Source organism: Austrofundulus limnaeus, unplaced genomic scaffold (genome assembly GCF_001266775.1).
Source record: "Austrofundulus limnaeus strain Quisiro unplaced genomic scaffold, Austrofundulus_limnaeus-1.0 Scaffold99, whole genome shotgun sequence".
Lineage (NCBI taxonomy): Eukaryota > Metazoa > Chordata > Actinopteri > Cyprinodontiformes > Rivulidae > Austrofundulus > Austrofundulus limnaeus.
In genome coordinates this window covers 1,519,832-1,540,688 of record NW_013952501.1, presented here as the reverse complement: position 1 = coordinate 1,540,688, position 20,857 = coordinate 1,519,832, and the positions used below count along the sequence as shown (strand labels likewise).

The 20,857-nt window shown below is 39.8% G+C and overlaps 1 protein-coding gene across 1 annotated transcript in view; it reads right to left on the bottom strand.

Moving 5' to 3' along the window:
- pdzd2 (PDZ domain containing 2) overlaps window positions 1-20,857 on the bottom strand; it is a gene marked incomplete at its 3' end in the record, with an annotated part of 123,902 nt that overhangs the window by 51,953 nt on the left and 51,092 nt on the right. The window contains 4 exon segments of the mRNA XM_014013289.1: window positions 1,235-1,377; window positions 10,496-10,595; window positions 12,084-12,233; window positions 20,600-20,732. Coding sequence (XP_013868743.1) covers window positions 1,235-1,377; window positions 10,496-10,595; window positions 12,084-12,233; window positions 20,600-20,732 — 526 coding nt within the window.

Here is a 20,857-nt window from a genome sequence, read left to right as displayed (position 1 = left end):
CAACAGTTCTTATGAATGCACATTATACAAATTCATATTTATTCAACAATCTAACTATTATCATTCTCTTAAATAAATTTATTGGGCCAGCATTTTTATAAACACTTTCCAGATTATTCCACAGTCTTTTTCCTTGGACATCGGTCCTTCAAATTTGTTTGGATTTTGGGCTTTACAAACATCTCTATACCCTTAAGGTTATAACTACTTACTCTCTTAACAAAATTTAATTGAATATTTAGAGGTAATAAATTTTTATGAGCTTTATAAATAACTTGCAAAATATTATTATCAACCAGCTCATAAAATTTCAATAATTTCAACTGACAAAATAATATATTTATGGTGCCTATAATGTTTTCTGGTGATAATTCTTACGGCTTTTTTCTGTAAAGTAAAGATGGGATTTGTAATTGTTTTACATGCTTTCCCCCAGACTTCAATACAATAAATTAAGTGTGGAACAATTATTGCATTATATAACATAAACAGAGCTTTGTCATTAAATAAGTCCCTTACTTTATACAATATTGGAATGGATTTGGCTATTTTTGTTCTTAAGTGATTCATGTGGGATTTCCATGTCAGCTTTTCATGAATAATAACACCCAAAAACTTCACTTCATTGACTGTACAGATTTCAACATCATCAACTTGAAAAGGAAAATCAATAGCTCTGTTTCTATTACTGAATATCATATAATTAGTTTTATTCAAATTTAATGATAATTTATTTAATTTAAACCAAGTTTGTATTTTAACAAATTCTGTTTGTATCATCCCCATCGTTCGTTCTATATTCGTTCTATAATATCTACATGAATATTAAAATTCCCCATAACTTTATCAGTATTTAATAATAAATCAGACAAGAATTCAGAAAATTCAGATAAAAACTGGGAATAAGGGCCTGGTGGACGATAAATAACAGTAAGTGGTAGAGATTTTTCTGATTTCCATTTTGGCTGAGAAAGACTGAGGGACAAAGACTCACACAAATTATAACTAATATTTGATTTAGCATTAATTGATAATTCTAACTGATAAGCAAATCCTCCCCCATGACCTGATGCTCTAGGAACATGAAAATGTAAATAATTAGCAGGAGTGGATTCTTTTATACTAACAAAATCCTCCTGTTGTAACCAGGTTTCAGTAAGACAGAATAAGTCAATATGAGTTAGATTAAAATAGAACCAGCGCTCATGAGACAAAACAAAAAGTATTAACTAACCTGTCTTACACCAGCAGAATCCAGCTGCTGAGGTAAGGAGTGTTTGCGTTGATCAGGCATCTCTGCTACTTCACTGCTACCCATGCAACTCTGCACAAATAACTCATCATTCTCACCAACTGATTCCAGGAAACTGATCCCACCTGAGAAAGAACAGAACAGATAACATTTTGCAAAGACATAGCAATGTCACATTTTGTAATTTCATCCAGGTAGAAAAATAAAAAAATAGTAATAAGTAGGTCCTCGGGACGAGTTCTTTAATGGAATGTTTTGTCTCTCCAAGGGACTTCGTCAGCCTGAGGAGTTTCAGGTAAACTCAGTCTTACAAGCACTGTCTCCTCATGGTGGACAAACAAGTTTAATGATGACAATCAAAATTGTTATTCATGCAAAAGAGGACCATCAACCTAACAATACAGGATGGGCCATTTATGTAGCTACACCTAAATAAAATGGCAATGGTTGGTGATATTAAATTCCTGTTTGTGGCTCATTAGTATTTTGGAGGGAGGAAACTTTTCAAGATGGGTGGTGACCACTGGCAGCCATTTTGAAGTCAGCCATTTTGGATCCAACTTTAGTTTTTTCAATGGGAAGAGGGTCATGTGACACATCAAACGTACAGAAAATTTCACAAGAAAAACAATGGTATGCTTGGTTTTAACATAAATCAATTCTTTCATGAGTTATTTACTGATCACTTATAAAATGTGCTCAAAGTGCTACCCATTGTGTTGGATTGTCAATGCATTGAAATCTGCATTGAAATGGTTGACTTCTCCCACTCTTCACACTGATAACAACAGCGCAGAAGAAATTCTAGCACAGGCTTCCAGTATCTGTTGTTTCAGGTGCTGCACATCTCGTATCTTCACAGCATAGATGATTGCCTTCAGATGAACCCAAAGATAAAAGTCTAAGGGGGTCAGATCGGGAGACCTTGGGGGCCATTCAACTGGCCCACGATGACCAATCCACTTTCCAGAAAACTGTTCATCTAGGAATGCTTGGACCTGACACCCATAATGTGGTAGTGCACCATCTTGCTAGAAAAACTCAGGGAATGTGCCATCTTCAGTGCATAAAGAGGGAAACACATCATCATGTAGCAATTTCATATATCCAGTGGCCTTGATGTTTCTATTGATGAAGAATGTCCCCACTATCTTTGTACCCTATGTACCACACCATACCATCAGTTTTTGTGTTCCAACAGTCTTGGAGGGATCTATCCAATATGTGTTTTTGTCAGACCAATAGCAGTGGTTTTGTTTGTCAACTTCACTATTCACAAAAAGGTTTGCCTCATCATTGAACAAAATGTTCTGTGTAAACTGAGGGTCCTGTTCCAATTTTTGTTTTGCCCATTCTGCAAATTCAGTGTGCCGATCTGGGTCATTCTCGTGTGCTGCAACAGCTTTGTAAGTGTGCCATTTGTGAGTAGCCAATATCCGCCAAAGGGATGTTCGACTGATGAAAACTGCTAGAGCAAATTATTTTTCTGATATTATTGACGCTAACTCTCACAACCTTCGTGTTCTTTATAAAACAATCAATACTGGTCTTAGTGCATGAGCTGATTCCTCTGGTAGCATTCAGAGAACTTTGTGATAAGTTTCTTAATTTTTTTTTCAGAACAACGTTTTTAATATTAGGGCTTGTATTTCTCCTTATAATTCCTCCATTCTGGTCCCCTGTCCTGCTGTAATTGATCAATTGGACCCCATTTCTATCTCTGATTTGGCAAAACGGGATGTTATGGTCTAAAAGCAGGTGTTTCAGGTTTTTTTGTCTAACCCCTGTATTCAGATTTTCTGTCTGTTGTCTGTCTGTCTTTGCCTTCTGGCTAAGCTTCCGCTTCACCACAACAGACCGGTACAGCGCCCGCATCACTGCAGATGCAGCACCAATCCGCCTGTCAACCTCCCACTCCATTCTTCCCTCATTCATGAACAAGACCCCGAGATACTTAAAACTCCTCCATTTAGGGCAGGACCTCCTCCCCAACTCGGAGACGGCATGCTACCCTTTTCTGGCTCAAGACCATGGGCACGGATTTGGAGGCACTGATCCTCATCCTGGCCACTTCACACTCGGCTGTGAACCGCTCCAGTGAGAGCTGGAGATCACAATCTGATGAAGCCAATAGGACCACATCATCCACAAAAAGCAGAGATGTGATGCTAAGGTCACCAAAAAGGATCCCCTCAACACCTTGGCTGCACCTAGAAATTCTGTCCATAAAAGTTATGAACAGAATGGGTGACAAAGGGCAACCTTGGCGGAGTCCAACTCTCACTGGAAACAAGTCAGACTTACTACCGGCAATGCAGACCAAGCTCTGACAGCGGTCGCAGGGACCTAACAGCCCGTATCAATGGGCCTGGTCATTAACATCAAGTCATTAACAATAAAATAAATTGAAATATCTTTAAAATAAATAACTTTCGCCCAAATACAGAACCTCGTGGAACTCCACATTTGATATTACAGAGCTCAGATCTTACATCTTTTATTTGTACAAACTGTTTCCTGTTTTTTAGACAGTAGACACCCAATGTAGTTCTGGACCTCTTAAAAGGATCCACGATTAGTTGTAACATTTGTTAAACATTTATTTTAACTGTAAAATAAAGACTGTAAAAATACTGTAGGCTGTTTAGTTTTGTAAATTTTTTTAAATAAATTTTAACACGGACGGAGCAATTTATTTACATGCAAAGCATTCTGGGTAAATGATGACATCAACTAGGTCATTGGTGTGAGGCTGCTAGTGAGCTATATCCACCCTGAAGGTTAATCTTGGACAATATTTGACGATTGGCTCTTTTAAATGAAACCAGAGAGCGTTGACAGAGAGGAGAAGGTAGAAATGACTCAGCCTGGAACTGAAAATATGGATGGAGGACAACAGAGCTGCTTTATGGAAGAAAAACCTCAGCTTAGCCTGTTAGCCTTTGCGCTAGCGCCCACGCTATATTGCCTTATGTATTAGCTCAGCGCTAGCGCGACAAGCAAGCTAAACTGAGGTCCTCCATCCATATTTTCAGTTGCAGACTGCGTCATATTTGTGTTCCCCTCTCTGTCATGTGGATGGAGGACCTCAGTGATGAGAAGAGAATGTGTAGCGCTGAGCTAATACATATATATGGTGATAGCGTCGGGGCTAACATTAAAGCTAACAGGCTAAGCTGAGGTTCTTCTTCCATGAAGCAGCTCTATGAATATTTTCAGTTACAGGCTGAGTAACAACAACAACAGCAGTTCAAACTTTAAACTGCTTGTGAAAAATGGGGGTCTGTAACATTAAAACATGCATGGTACTGCAACTGTATCATGTTTATCTTCTCATCGGTTTCCTCCTCATCGCCTTCATGTTGCGCAGCTCCGTGCTGCCTTCAGGAGAACAGGACATCAGAGTATCATCTATAAAATTCCCACCACATGGCATTTACTAATCTGGAAAATGAACGGTTTGTTTCATGGTAATCCGGTGAGGAATTTATTTATCTGAAATTGGAGGATTATGATACAATCCGTATATGTACTCTCTGTGCCCCTCCCTTTTTTCAACCTTTACAACTGTCTAATCTGCTATTAAGATGCGGTAACGCGTTGTTCCGAGCTGTCTTTAAACGCACCATGAGACAACACGGGTGAATAAACCTGTGGATCACAGAGGGGTCAGACACAGTTGCGGACTGGCTGTCTGTGAGTTCTGGATGATCACAGGACAGCCGGTGTTCTGTCGGGTCAGGGGGCTGCAAAAGTGCTGCTGGGTACCAACCAAGGAGGTCCTATAGAACTGCTGGAGTGCGCAAAGACCACGTGACCGTGTGATCGGCTGGAGAAGCTAATGGCTAACGCTAAATGGGCAAGAGTCTGGATTTCCCCATGGCAGTACAATGTTGACAACAGAGAAGAAAAAAAGGACTGACGATGTAGAAATCATAAAAACTATTAATAATAATATTAACCCAATTATTATTAATATTTTACAGTTTATATAATCAATCTAATGTTTTAAATAATGTCAGAAAAGCTGTTTGTGTTATGGATTTATTAACAGAAGTTAAACAGGAAAACGTCTCATTTTACAACACAAGTCAGCAGATTTGATCTTATTTAGCTCAATGTGATCTGAGCAGAATATAATGTAGCAGTTTACTACTAGTTTAGTACTAGCTGAAGTCATCATTTTTCAACTAGCTAAAGTCTAAGTTACAGGCTGACTTCAGGTCTGGTTTAGATCATTGTTGCTTATAAATTATATATTTTTCTGGTATAAATCTGCCGTTTTACATGATTGTTGAATGAAATTAACATAATTATTAATTTATTGTAAAAACATGACAGATAATCTGTGAAACAGATACGGTTCAGCTTGCTGTTTATCTATTAGTTTCTATGGAGGCTGTGAGCTGTTGCCCTTTTAGACGCCATTTTTGCTCCTCCATGCTGTCACAGACGCTACCAGTGGACGGTATGGGTGGGGCTCAGTCTAGTGATATTTAAGTCTATGGTACCAACACAGCTGGTGAAATAACGTTCAATTTGAGCGGCCCCTTCCACATTTAAAACAGAAAGAAGGTGAGCTGGAAAAATTAGCAAATGTTAAAAAGAAAGGTGAACGAAGAAACAGGGGGTAGTGCAAGATGCAGCCAAATGTGCTAAATATATATTTTCTATGATGGAAGGACCGAGGTCAGCATGACAAATCAGCCGGGCCAGTGATGACACGAACCTGGACACAAACCCAGCAGCGATAGATCCAGGTTAGCAGCTACACATGATCCTTCATCCCAGACTTGGTTTATGAGTTAAAATTACTTAATAATGACCTGATTTTTATGAAAAGCTGCTTTTAAATAATCTTTTAGGAACTTTAGTAATTTATTTGTAGGTTGTATGATGTCATGTTAGTTTTGGTTATGAATAGGCCCATCAGTAAATTTAGGTGATTATCATAACTACACCTGTTTAATTACATGGAAAAGGCCAGGGACACTGGTCGTGGAGGTGGTCTGGCAGTTATTTATCACACAGATCTGAAACTGTCCCGTCTTCTCCTGCCCACGCTGTCCACCTTTGAATGTCTTTCATTCAAATGTATGTCAAAAACGCCAACAGTAATACTACTTATTTACCATCCTCCCAAATATAATTCAGGCTTCATTACAGAATTGCAGGACCAACTGACATCTTCCTTTGCAACAACATCCAATGTAATAATACTTGGAGATTTTAACATCCATGTGGACTCACCTAAAAGTCAACTTACTGCAGAGTTTCTGGAGCTTTTGGAGTGCACCCATCTGAAGCAGCATGTTGATGTGCCCACACATGCCAAGGAACATACATTCGACCTGGTCATTACTGACTCTGTTCCCATAACCAATCTCTGTGTTTATGACATGGGTGTCTCTGATCATAAAGCGATTTCCATGGAACCGACTTTAACGCGTTTACACTCTAAGCCAAAACGCTTAATCTAATTCAGAAACCTGAAGAATATCAACTCCGCCGCTTTCAGTCTGGATATGAAAGAACTGTCGACTTTTACACATTTTACATCACTCAGTGACTCTGCTGACTATATAATGCTGGCCTTCATAACATTCTTGAGTCCCATGCCCCACTTAAGTCAAGAACAGTTTCTTTTACCAGATCAGCTCCGTGGTTCACTGATGAGCTGCGGAAAATGAAGACAGCCGGACGTGCCCTTGAGCGATGATACATCTCTACAGGCCTTGTAGTCCATAAGCAAGCTTACTGTGACCATCAAAAGGACTACTCTAAAGCTCTGTCTACAGCTAGGTCACAATTCTACTCTCACATAATTAGTAATACTTCTGGAAATTCAAAACAGCTGTTTTCTACAATAAGTCACCTATTGAAATATCAAACTCACACATGTAGTGATCACACTGAGAAACAATGTGACAGGTTCATGACATTTTTCACTAATAAGGTACAATCTATCCATTCTACCTTTCCTTCACAGTCCTTGCCTCCATCAGTGATACAGACTTTAGAGCCTATGACCATATTCTCTCAGTTCACTGATACCACACAGAGAGAGGTGGAGGGACACATCCAAAAATTGAGGCCCTCCACGTGTGCACTTGATCCCCTCCCAACATCTTTAATAAAAGAAAATATTTCAGTCATTAGTCTACTGATTACGGCAATAATAAATAAGTCACTGCAAACTGGCCAAGTTCCTCCAGTCCTAAATTCTGCTCTCATCCGTCCTCATTTGAAAAAACCCTCACTAGATCCTGAGAACCTAGGTAATTACAGACCCATCTCCAACTTGCCATTTCTCTCCAAGGTTCTGTAAAAAGTTGTTCTAGCCCAGCTTCATCACAATCTTCATACACACAGTCTGTATGAGACCTTTTAATCTGGTTTTCGTTCTGCACATAGCACAGAGACAGCCCTGGTCAGAGTTACTAATGATGGCTGCTGACCAGGGCTCTCCGTCGCTTCTTATACTTTTAGATCTCTCTGCCACTTTTGACACTGTGGATCATATTCTCCTTAAACAACTTCATACCACAGCTGGACTTTCCGGGACCATCCTCCAATGGTTCTAGTCATATCTTACTGACAGAACTGAGAATGTGGCTCTGGGGGAGTCGAGGACGTCTCCCCACACTGTCACCTGTGGGGTTCCACAGAGATCAGTACTCGGACCAGCTCTATTCACTGTTTATATTCTCCCCCTTGGCCACATCATTAGGAAACGGGATATCATTTCACTCTTATGCAGATGACACTCAGCTTTACTTAAAAACAGACCCCATCTCTATCCCAACTACATTATCAGCTCTTACTGCATGCCTGGAGGAGACAAAGCAATGGATGTCAGAACATTTTCTTCAGTTAAATAGTGACAAAACAGAAGCCATATTCCTTGGAACTCCACAGCAGATCCAGACATCTTCCATCAGTGATATCTCTGTCCTTGGCCACAGCATTCCCCTTTCTTCTTCTGTCACAAATCTAGGTGTCAAATTTGACCCATATCTAACATTTGACAATCATATTCGCCACCTTTCTAAAGTTTCTTTTTTCCATCTCAGAAATATAGCAAAACTTTGCCCCTTCCTTTCCCAATTGGACGCTGAAAAACTAGTCCGTTCCTTTGTTTCATCCAGGCTCGACTATTGTAATTCCCTCCTCACCGGGATCTCTCACAGAAGCCTGCAGAAGCTCCAACAGATACAGAACTGTGCTGCCAGGATCCTGATGAGGATGCGCAATTATGATCATATTACACATGTCCTACAAACTCTACATTGGTTGCCCATCTACTATAGAATCCAGTACAAAGTTTGTCTTCTTACTTACCAATGTCTCCATGGGAATGCTCCATTTTGTCTTAAAGAACTTCTTATCCCATATAATACCTCAAGGCATCTCCGTTCATCTAACACTGCCTTCAACAGCCTCAGACCAAACTCTGCACAATGGGAGACCGAGCTTTTCAAGCTGCTGCCCCTTGTCAGTGGAATACACTCCGAGACATCCTGAGGGCACCACAGAGCGTGGAGTCTTTTAAAACACAACTTAAAACCTTTTTATTTAGAAAGGCCTACTAAGACATTAATGTACCCCTACTGCCTTGTGTAGGTTGTTTTTACTAAGTTGTTTTATTGTTTGTTTTTGATCTTGTATTTTATGCTATTGCAGTTTAGAGATTTCTTGAAATGTAAAATTACTCCCTACTGCTTGTTTATGTGTTAGTATTCATGCTGTTTTTATTAAGTTGATTTTTGGTTGTTTCTAATTTTATCTTTTGCTGTAACACTTTGAGATTTCCTCGAAATGTAAAATGCATTACAAATAAAATGTATTATTATTATTTATTAATATATTAGTAAAATTATTAATATTCTTATTTTAAACATGTAGTTGAGTCAGCACTGCTTGGAAACAATATCATGTGTTACAAACAAATCAAGAATTTAAAAAAGTAAAATGGAACTCTAAACTCGTTTGATAAATTATCACATTAATTTCCTCATCTTGGCCAGCGGTGAGTTTAAAACCAGGATGATTCATACATGGACCAGTTGATGAACCTGTCTCTAAAATATTTATGGAATCAAGTATTTATTTATGTAGGTAAAAATATGTTTAGCAACCTGTTAAAATACTCCAGAATGCAGGAAACAGCATCTAATTTCATCAAAAGTCCCTGGGGGAGAACCCCCTGACCCCCCACCAGTGTGCCCTTCACACACACTACAGTGCTTCTGATGGCCATGAGTAGCAGCAAAGACGAGTATACAGTAGTAGGAGCACTTGGGTGAAAGAACTGAAGTCTGTCTCCTGGTGCCTGTGTGTGCTGTGTGTTTTCAACTACTAGGTTTGACTGAATGCAAGATGATAAAAAAAAAAACTCAATAGACCTCTGAAAAACGTGTCCCTCTCACTTCTGAGATGGTGATTATGACCTTAATATGCCTAAACGTCTATGAATAAAAGACAATGTAAAAACATAAACAAGCATAAAAGAGGGTTATTTAATCTAAAATTACTCAAAACAATATTCAAACCAAACACCATTAAAAAACTCAATAATATTTGTACATATTGTTAGTGCGAGCAAGCATATTAAAATAATGCATCAAGCTAATAATAAAAACTATAATAATAAAAAATCATTTCTAATGCAGGTAGTCTATGACTTTTTTAACGGGGGGTGGGGGGCGGGCCTTAGGGGTCCTCAATCATGGCTTGGGGGGCGCTGGTCCAAAAAAGTTTGAGAACCACTGGTCTAGACCTACTCTAATAGTTTCCCTTCCTAAACCTTTTCCTCACCAAAATCCCATTTAAGTTTATTATACTTCCGTTTTGTGCTTTAAAATACATTTTATATCTATTTTTAACCATACTTTTCCTTTACCTTATATAACATTTTACTCCCATTGTCAGTATAACTTAAAATAAATATTGATCAGTTTAAAAAATTCATTTTATTTAAAGGTTCATTTGCTAGTGCTTGCATATGTTCTAAGCCCTGAACTTCTTCAGGGAGATTGATTCTACACAACTTTGGGCATGAAAGTGTACGAGTTAAACCCTACGGGATGGGATGGAATGGGAAGGATTTTAATTAAATTTGTTTTACTGTCTTTTGGAAAACTAACAGAAATTAGGTAATCACAGAAAAAGCACATAATTTGACAATGTTTTTAAAAATCAATAGTTTGCAGGAGGTTCAGTTTCTTAAAAATAAAGACTAACCTTGAGACGAACTAAACAACTTCTTAGGTGTGGGGCTGCAGCGGGATTCTATTGGAGTTTCACTGTTATTTAACTCTTTTACTTCCTCCAGATTTGTTACCTGCAAAACAAACAAAACAAATTTCTTGGTATTTTTAATCTTTTATGAACTAGTATTTTTATTTGAATAGCAAAAGTGTTTCTAAAAATAATACAAGTAAAAAAAAGCTACATCATGTCATTTTTTGGAGCATGAATGGAGAGCCAGTAGCAGGCGGTTAAATTATTTATCCTTAATTCCAGAGTTAGATTTAGCTCCTCAAATCAATGGACATTATAATGATGGATTCCAAGTATTTGCAAATATGAAATTGTCTTTTTTACCAACTCCCTGAATTGTGACTTGACAACAAAACATGGAGTGCATATTCCAACCCCACCTAACGCACTACCCACCATTGTATGACTGTACAAATCTAAAAAAAATCTTAAAAAAGAAAATAATCTATCTATATAACATCACCTAATACATACCCCAGAGGTCAGTCTTCAAATTTAATAAAACTGTAAAAGAATTACTACTGACAAGCACAAAAATTAATAAACAGGTTTTCGATCTAGGTGGCCCATGATCCCGCTGGAAAATAAAAGATGCCAAATATTTTTCCACCGTTGAGATTTGATCAGGATTCTGGACAATTACAGGTGGCACAACAAATAACTAGAGTTCACTTAATAAGCCATCAGTACACCTTAACTTAGGTTTTTTGCCAACCTGTCTACTGAATTCAATTTTTTTCTGAGCAATGTTTGTCCAGAAACTAGAGAGAAAGGAATCCTCATTTGTAGATTACATTACACCACATAACACCCCAATAGAGGACTACCTGACTGAAACGGATCACGTTTTTTGCCAATGTACAGCTGCTGGATTAAAAGTCCCTTTTTTAATGTTTGGTGCTAAATGAAGGAGAATGTTCAACTCCTTGTGGGACAGAATTGTAGGAATTGCAAACAAAGCTTTAATAAACATTTCAGAGCTTCACAGTTTCTTAAGTGGATGTGCATTTCTTCTGGGCTAAAACATAAAATACTTAAATATAGGTTTGGTTCAGCCCCAAGCCTGATGTCTTCAAATTGTAACAAGAAATTTTACCTTAAGGTGGGATTCACAGCTTATTGTAAAAATGCTGGCCATCACCAAACATACAACCAACACAAAAGAGTCATACACAGACTGTGAGAAAGCACTACTAGCCACTGTGTGGGCAATCAAAAAAAGATTATTCATAAAATCAGAAGATGGGCTTGAAAGTTTTGTTTGTTTTAAAGAAGAAAAAAGATAATTTTCAAATACACACATAAAATACCACATCAAGGTGAAAATAAATATTATTTGTAATGCATCCAGGCCAGGTAGGCTAAATCTTTGTGACAAAGTCTCCTTACAAAAACTTTGTGAAAACAGGCTCAGACAAGAATGTTTGACACTGATTTTGCTGTGGTTAATAATTATACTTTGTGACAATGATGCTTCATGAAGGTACAAACTTTAAAAAAGTTTACTGAACACAAAATTTGACACCAATACATCATAATTTCTGTGTACCATGGATGATTTGTGAAGATCAGTGCTTTGGGGGACCGTGGAGGCGAACTGTGGAGAAGTCTGAGACAGAGCGGAAAAGACTCTGCAGGTGCTGGTAAGGTCTGGCAGACTTGTAAACGTTAGGAGTTTAAAATCCACTTCTGAAGTGTCCTGTTAGAGGCAGAACAAGATATATTCATGTAAGAACTGTATTTTCACATTGAATAATCTTTGTGAAATAAGGTTTGGTACATGTGTGCAAAAATAAGTCATGTTTATTTCTACATTGGATATCTCCACATCAAAAAGCTATTTGACAAGAAAGCTACAGGTTACTGATGTTCTGCAAAACTACTACAATCAATTAGCCTGGTAAAAACCAGACCCTGTCCTTCACTTTGTTTCATACGAGGGTCTGGACTCTCAGCTATAGAGAAGCGATTCTTGCTGGAGGCGTGGCCTCTGGTGAAGTTTGAAACGATTGGATTGTTTGGCCGCAACATATGTAAACGCAAGCTCCACTGTGAAGGAGGCTAAGCTAAAAAGCTAACCGGAAATCGCGTGCGCTGTAAACAACTGAGAGGAGAGAAGTACTGAGCTGAATGAGATGGCTGTAAATGATGCTGCAGGGTTTGTCAGACAAATTTATTTTTATTTGGAAGCCTTATCAACACGGACTGGCTTCATTCACTTCCTCCACTGCCATTGCTAACCTAACTAGCAGACACTGCGCAGAAAATCGACACCGTTTAAAACTCCACCTTCTGTTGGCTGATTGGCCCAGGTAAATTAAACTACAAGCAGACACTGTGCAGAAAATCAACATTCTGTTCTCTGATTGGCCCAAATGAAATGCTCCCGATGAAATCCTTGTCTATGGGAGAAATCCCAGAAGGAGCAGTGAAGGGAAACTAGAATTGAGCGGAACTGCATAGGAAGGCAAGGGCCAGGCTAACAATCAATAAACCCTTCATGCTTTTATCTTATTGCTGTGCGTGATAACATGTTTTGGATTTCTGAAAAAAATGGGGAAACAAAAAGAAGTTTAAAAAATCTGAACTGAAGTTACTTCAATGTCATTTAAGCAAATGGAGCAAGATGAGTCTCAAAAAGTTCAAACTTGCACAGACCAATTCATGCATGCAGAAAAAGGTTCACACATGCACGTTTCACATGTGCACAGGAAGTTTGGCAGTGCACAAAAGAATTCATACATGCAGAGGACAAGATTAACACATGCACAGAACCAGACTCATACGTGCATAGAATGGATTCAAACATGTATTTCTAATGTGCACACAGATATATTTTTATTTACAAAGTGCTGGTGCTGTGTGACTTTCACTGCATTTGTGTGTGAATTTTGAGTCTCCCCTGACTTGGCTCAACCCACACGTGCCTTTTTTTCAACAACAAATGATCTACAACCAATCACAAAGCTTCCTTGTATTCAGCCAGTCATGAGAACTTTCCCCACATGGGGGAGAATTTACTTATAAGACAATCACAATAATCATTCAAACACTGCAATATCCGTGTAAATTTGAAGCAGTAAACAGTTGAGAATATCATCATAGCTTCTGGCAATAACAGGGGAGTGGTAAGTGAAACATCTTAATACAGTATGTTTAGCTGTTTATGCCTTTGTTTTGAGAAGTTGTTTAGTTAATGTTTTAATTGCTTAATTAATTCAACTATCAACACAGGTTACGCTAGCAAGCTACGTTAGCATGTCTTCTGACTCAAGCATGCCACCAGAGGTGGCATACCCCTGAATTCTGCATCAGATGGGTTTACATCACGGTCAAATTATTAAAACATGGCCTGCAGATGACTCCTGTGTAGCCCGCCGGGGGGAGGGTACCTCCCAAATAATTTATTTTAACTTAACATGAAAATTGTTTCTTATATCAATGGCAAACTTTAAATTTATGATAAAATGCAACAAAATAAATTTAATAAAAATAAGTGAAATAAAAATAAATTTAATAAATTCCTGTCCCTGAGCTGTTGGCTTTAAGTAACTGAGCAATTTAGAAGGATAACACAGTATAAATGTCTGAAAATAAGCTGCTTTAAAGTCAGCATCAACCATAAACTAAATAATATTTCTGTATTTATTTCACATTTAGTCAGTTATACACTTAGTTCTTATCTATGTTTAAAAGAGCACATGTTAAAACACTGTTTTTTCATAGTTAAACATGAAACATCAAAGTTCATTACAAGTGGCGCTTCGAGGGCCACCATAACGCTCATGTGGCCCTTGGTGAAAATGAGTTTGACACCCCTGAGCTAAACATATTAAGATAGATGTTTCACTTACCACTCCCCTGTTGTTGCCAGAAGCCATGATGATATTCTCAACTGTTTACTGCTTCAAATTTARACGGATACTGCAGTGTTTGAATGATTATTGTGATTGTCTTATAAGTAAATCCTCTCCCACGTGGGGAAAGCTCTCATGATTGGCTGAATGCAAGGAAGCTTTGTGATTGGTTGTAGATCATTTGCTGTTGAAAAAAGGCATGTGTGGGTTGAGCCAAGTCAGGGGAGACTCAAAATTCACACACAAATGCAGTGAAGGTCACACAGCACCAGCACTTTGTAAATAAAAATATATCTGTGTGCACATTAGAAATACATGTTTGAATCTATTTCTGCATGTGCGAACTGTTCTATGCACAAATGAGTCTGGTCCTGTGCATGTATAAATTCTTTTGTGCACATGTGAAACTTTCTGTGCATGTGTGAATCTTCCTGTGCACGTGTCAAACATTTTGTTTAACGGTGAATTGTTCTGTGCACATGAGAACCGTTCTGTGCATGCATGAATTGTTCCGTGCACGTGTGAACATTTTATGACTCTTCTGGCTCCATACAAAACTGCTACAGACACTACTATTAGTAGTATGCAGATTTTACTATGTGTGACTTATTTTTGTTGGTTTTATTTACATATAGACAGTTAATTCAACAGATTTGACAGAAAGTTTAAGTTTTTTCAAATAATGGGCTTTTTTTTTAGCATGTTTCATGCCCATCCTATAATCATGATCATACATTATACTTCATTTTCACATTATAATTTAATCTTTCGGATGTTAAAGAACTTGGTGTATCTGACCACCAAAACATTAGTTTCTCTATGCTGCTGTCTCCTGCAGTTCTACCAGTTTTTAATCCACCATTAAAGTCTATGACAGAACTTTTCTAATGTAGTAGCTTTGTCATTGTTCATCAATAAACAGCCGCCATCCATCTTGAATGCGCATGGATAACCTTGTTGCTAAAATCAATCCAATTCAATTCAAAACTAATTTATTGATCCCAGAGGGAAATTAAGTGTTGTAACACATATAACTAAAGAGTTATTGTAGATCAGGGGTGTCCAACCAGTCGCTTGCGGGTGACTCGTCGCCCGCCAGCTGATTCCCAGGTGCCCGTGCAGCGCAACCTTGCTACGGAGTCTTTCGTACCGGCTTTGCGCGTTGCATCCCGGACTGGCTGGTCTTGTTTGAAAGCTCTGGTTCTGCCCTACAAGCTGAGAGTTGAATGAAGTCCCTGCAACGTTACCCCGAGGAGCAATAAGCAACAAACCTCCAAAATACGCACCGTTGGACCTCCTGCTGGGGGTGGTTTTAGCCCCTCTCCCCGGGCTAGGAGCGTCGGAACTCGGGGCGGATGGTCAAGATTTAAAGCCCTGGCTCTCCCCTACAAGAAAAAAGTTGAGTGGAGTCCCTGCGATGTTCCCCCGCAGAGATATAAACAAAACACCTCCAAAATTACGCATTGTCGGACCTCCACCTAGGGTGGTTGTAGCCCCCCTCCCCGGGCTAGGAGCATCGGATCCCGGAGTGGCTGGTCGGGTTTTAAAGCTCTTGTTCTGTCCTACAAGCTGATACTTGAATGGAGTCTCTATGACATTGCCCCACGGAGCTATAAGCAAATTACACACAACTTAGTGCATTTTACGCGCATTTTAAAGAGGAAATTTCAACCGTCATTTGCTTCACCCGCGAGCTCTCACCATTGGATCCGAGAAAGTGAGATGACTTTGGAAAGCTACGGTCCTCCTCTACAAACTGGAAGTGGTTGAAAGTTCCTGGGATGTTCTCCCGCAGAGCTATTAACTGAAAAAGGCGTTTTGGCGGGCGATATAGTACTCAATTTACTCCGGAGCCTCTAGCGCCGGCTCTGAGCGTCGGATCCGGGCGGGAGATGGCTCGTTTTAAAGTTCTGGATCTCCGCTACAACGTCGGATCCGGGCGGGAGATGGCTCGTTTTAAAGTTCTGGATCTCCGCTACAACCTGGAGTTGGTTGCAAGTTCCTGGGACGTTCCCACATGGGGATATAAGTGGTCAAAAGCCGTCGGGCGAGCTCCGGCAGTTGAAAAGGCTGATTTTCAGCACAGGGCCACTTGTGCTGATGCAGGGAAATAAAAGGAAGAGATCCAGTGAGGTGGAACCGCGGTCATGCGTCCAGCACCCGCTCTCCTGCCTGGATTTAGCCAGAAACCCCTGGCGGGTGATATTTCTGCAATAATGCATAAAATTCAGAAACCCACCTGATGGATCACTTCCAGACAATAAGAGGAACAGATCTGATCGGTGAAACTGGTCCTGGAAGCTCAGCACCGGGTTTTATAACAGCCTGCCCCCTGAACCACTGGTGGGCGATATTTCTGCAATAATGCATAAAATTCAGAAWCCCACCTGATGGATCTGTTCCAGGCAATAAAAGGAACAGATCTGATCAGGTGAAACCGGTCCTGGAAGCTCAGCACCGGGTTTTATAGCCGCCTGCGAGAGAGTTTTATATTGTGTGCTTTGACTTTGAGAAAAAAGGGCGGCACTCTTGTGGTAGCCATGTTAACCCTGATAGATTTTTGTTTTGTTTTTCCTCCCCTGTATGGAGAAAAGAAAGGAGAGTTCTTTGAATAAATGTAGCTGAGTTCCCGTGCTCCAAAGTTATTTGACTCTGGTTCTCACTGGGCACGTTTTCAGCCCTCACAGCTCGCACGTTACAGGGAGTACTAATTGAAGGAGATAAAAAACATTATCCTTTTTGTTCGAGCATCACTTTTCTGTTTCTCTGTCAGGAGTTAAATAAGGATTTTATCTTTTCTTTTTTAGGTAAATATATGGTTAAGTAGATCGTTTTGTTTGACAATACTTTAAATTAAATAAAACTAGCAACACATTACGTTCTGTTTTCTTTCCTTTAAAGAAGTGAGGTGTAGGGAGATGAAAAATTATGTTTTTGATACTGAGAATGGATGAGTAGATCTCGGCAAACTGCCAAACTTCAAAAGTAGCTCTTGGTTCAAAAAAGGTTGGGCACCCTTGTAATGTAGATGCTGAATTGTGTTTAACGCACTGGAGAAATCAAAGAACATGATCCTCACAGTGCTGCCTGCTTTGTCCAGATGACATTGGGTTTGTTGAAGCAGGTGTATGAGGGCGTCTTCAACTCCAACTCCACGGCGATAAGCAAACTGCAGGGAGTCCTGATGTGTGCTTGTTTGCTTACTCAGGTGGGTCAACAGGAGTCTCTCTAGGGCCTTCATGACGTGGGATGTCAGGGCAACAGGTCTATAGTCATTGAGGGCTGATGGGTGAGTTTTCTTTGGTACTGGAACCAGACAGGATGTCTTCCACAACACTGGAACCGTCTCCTGGGTCAAGCTAAGGTTGAAGAGGTGTTGCAGAATCCCACAGAGCTGATCTGCACAGGCCTTCAGGACACCATCTGGACCTGCAGCCTTGTTCTGGTTCAGTCTCTCTAGCTGCTTCTTCATCTGACTTCTAGACACAGAAAAGTGGGAGGAGGAAGTAGAGGGAGCAGCATCTCCTAATTTGGTTAAAGACAAACGTGGAAGTAGAAGAATGAGGTTGAAGATAAAACATCTGAGGTTTGACAGGAAAGCTGTGGTTCAAAGGAGGGTGGGTTGTCTGTTTGGCTGGAGGCAGGAGCGGAGGAAGATCAATTCAACCTTTTAAAATATACAGGGGAATCTCTGAAAGCTTGTATTTCTGCATAGGCTCTTGACAATAAACTAGACGAACTCAAGGCCAAGATCAAGTTCCTGATGGACACTTGTGACTGCTACATCTTGTGTTTCACTGAAAAACAGCTGACCACGGCAGCCGAGTTTTTCTCGGTACACCACATTGACAGAACAATAGTCTCTGGGAAGTCATGGGGCAGAGGAGTGCGTCAGATGGTCAATAATAAGTGGTGTACCAATGTTGTTCCACTAAGGCACTTCTTCTCACCCGACCTGGAACTTTTAACCATCAAGAGACGTGCTGTCCCTTCAACCTGCCTCTGGAATTTACCTCAGTGATCTTAATTGTGCGAACTCCACGAGACTCTTGCTAGGTACCAAGCTCCGCACAAAGACTTTGTTTTTGTTGTGGCAGGCAACTTCAACAGCACCTACCTGAGACAACCCATGCCAGAATCTTACCAGAACATAAATTGTCCAACCAGGACAGGTAAGACAATGGACCACTGTTACACCACAAAGAAAGACAGCTATAAATCACAGGCACGGCCAGTGTTTGGAAAATCTGACCATGCTGCCATCATTCTCATACCAAAATACAAACAAATACTCAGGTCAAGCTCTGAGATGTGGTTGTGGGACTCATCAGGAAATTAATATATGACATGGTTCAAAAGACGACCATCTTTAAATTTTCCAATGAGAAACCATGGATGGACAAAAATATCTGCAACACTCAGAAGTCCCGCACTGCTGCCTACAATGCTGCACTCATGGGCAGAGACATGAGTGAATACAAGTCCACGTCACACAATGTGCAGAGTAGTGGAAGATGTTAAACAATAGTATGGAAGGAAATTAGAGACACAGCTCCAACATTGCAGTTCTAGTGACCTGTAGTGTGGACCACCACCATTGATGATAACAGATAACAGGTGAGTTGAATACATTCTATGCCTGCTTTGAGTCTGCAGCCGGGGTGTGTTGATGGAGGAGGTGGTGCTGTGGCTGTCAGTAGCCCTGGTAGTAGTGATGATGTTGATGGCACAGCTGGTGCTAACTCCACACAGACAGATGGCATAGTAGTGGTGGTTCACTCACACCTGCTGGGACAGGTAATGAGCTCATCATCACAGAGCACGATGTAAGAAGGATCTTCACCTACTACACCTGAGTTTTTACCTCACCAACCAACCGAGCCGCAATGCACTTGGATTCCCAGTACCCATCTGCTGCTTCTGGAGCCCCGCAGGCCAAAATGACCAGATAGACCTCCTTCTTCAGCCTGACAGCATCCCTCACAACTGGTGTCCAACAGTGGTCTGTCGTACAGCGGATCTGAAGAAGCTTTGACTGAAGACACTCTGTTGTAATGTGATAGTATGATGAAGAGGATGACCACTGTGATCGCTGTTCGGAGATGATGGAGTCAGGGATATAATCCTGCAGCCATGTCTCAGTGAAACACATAATACTGCATTCCTGATATCTGGCTGGGTTCCTGTCAGGGTTCAGAGTTCATCCAACTTGTTTCCCAGCAATCTCCCATTGCCCACTGTGGTCAATGGAAGAGATGATTTGAACTTCCTCCTGCTCTCTCTCCTCTTTGCTCCTGCTCTGAATCCATGGCACCTCCTTTTTAACTCACCTGGGATCCAGGGCTGTATTTGGGCCTGTAGTTAAGGCTGTAGTTCAGGTATTATTTGAGCTTTTGAGATATTAATCAGCTGCTCCCGGTTATAACAAATCTCCATGTTGCTATGGTTACGCATCATAACAAATGTCCAAAACCAAAATAGGTATTAGCAAAAATCCTTCCAGCTGCACAGCATCTAACAGCAGAGGGCATGGTCATCTAAAAAAAGCAATTTTTATCCAGAAAAAGAGTAATTTTAAAATGTTTTAAAATAGTACCTCAGAATGAATATAACAGAGATACTCCAACATGCTGTCATCTTGAGCAGCAAAATTGTAGAACTTAGTAAAGTGTCAATAATTCGAGGCCAAGAATTGATCAAAACAGCTTCAACTCTGTGAATTCGCCACATAGGGTGGTTTGTCTAAAATTCTGGCATAAATAGCTTGTAATTGTCTTTGGTATTAACTTTTTTTGAGTAATTTGCCCTTTTGGCATTATTTACTCAGCTTTCTGCTTATTTATTTTTGTAGTTTTATTTTTAATGTTTGACTTGTTTAAGATTTTATTACACATTATTGGTCAACGATGCTTGTTTGTAGATGTGCTTTTTATATCAATAAAATACATTTGATTGTTAAAATTAAAATATTTGGCTAGTTTGACTGTAATGAAGTCAACGTTTAACACAATCTGCTGGTTTCCTTACATTGACTGTTTTTATTTTTTGATTTTGTTTTGTTTTTTATAAAGTGCCATGAGATGACGTTTGTTGTGACTTGGCGCTATATAAACTCAACTGAATTGAATAGTTTGTGCAATTCATTATTTTGCAACCTCCATGCCATTAGTGAAACATGGGAAATTTACTTATGTGTGCGTGGATTTACCTGGCTGGACACTACCAGCTGGACCAAACCAGTAGTGGACCGAAGAATAGCTACAGCCTCCTGGTGTTTGAGACCCACTAGTGACTGACCATTAACCATCAGCAATTCATCACCAACATGAAGGCGTCCATCCCTGAAACACCAAAATATACACAGTATAGACTGTATGCACAAACATAAAAATACAAACACACACACACACACACACACACACACACACACACACACACAGTTCAATTCTGTACCACAGTTAAATAA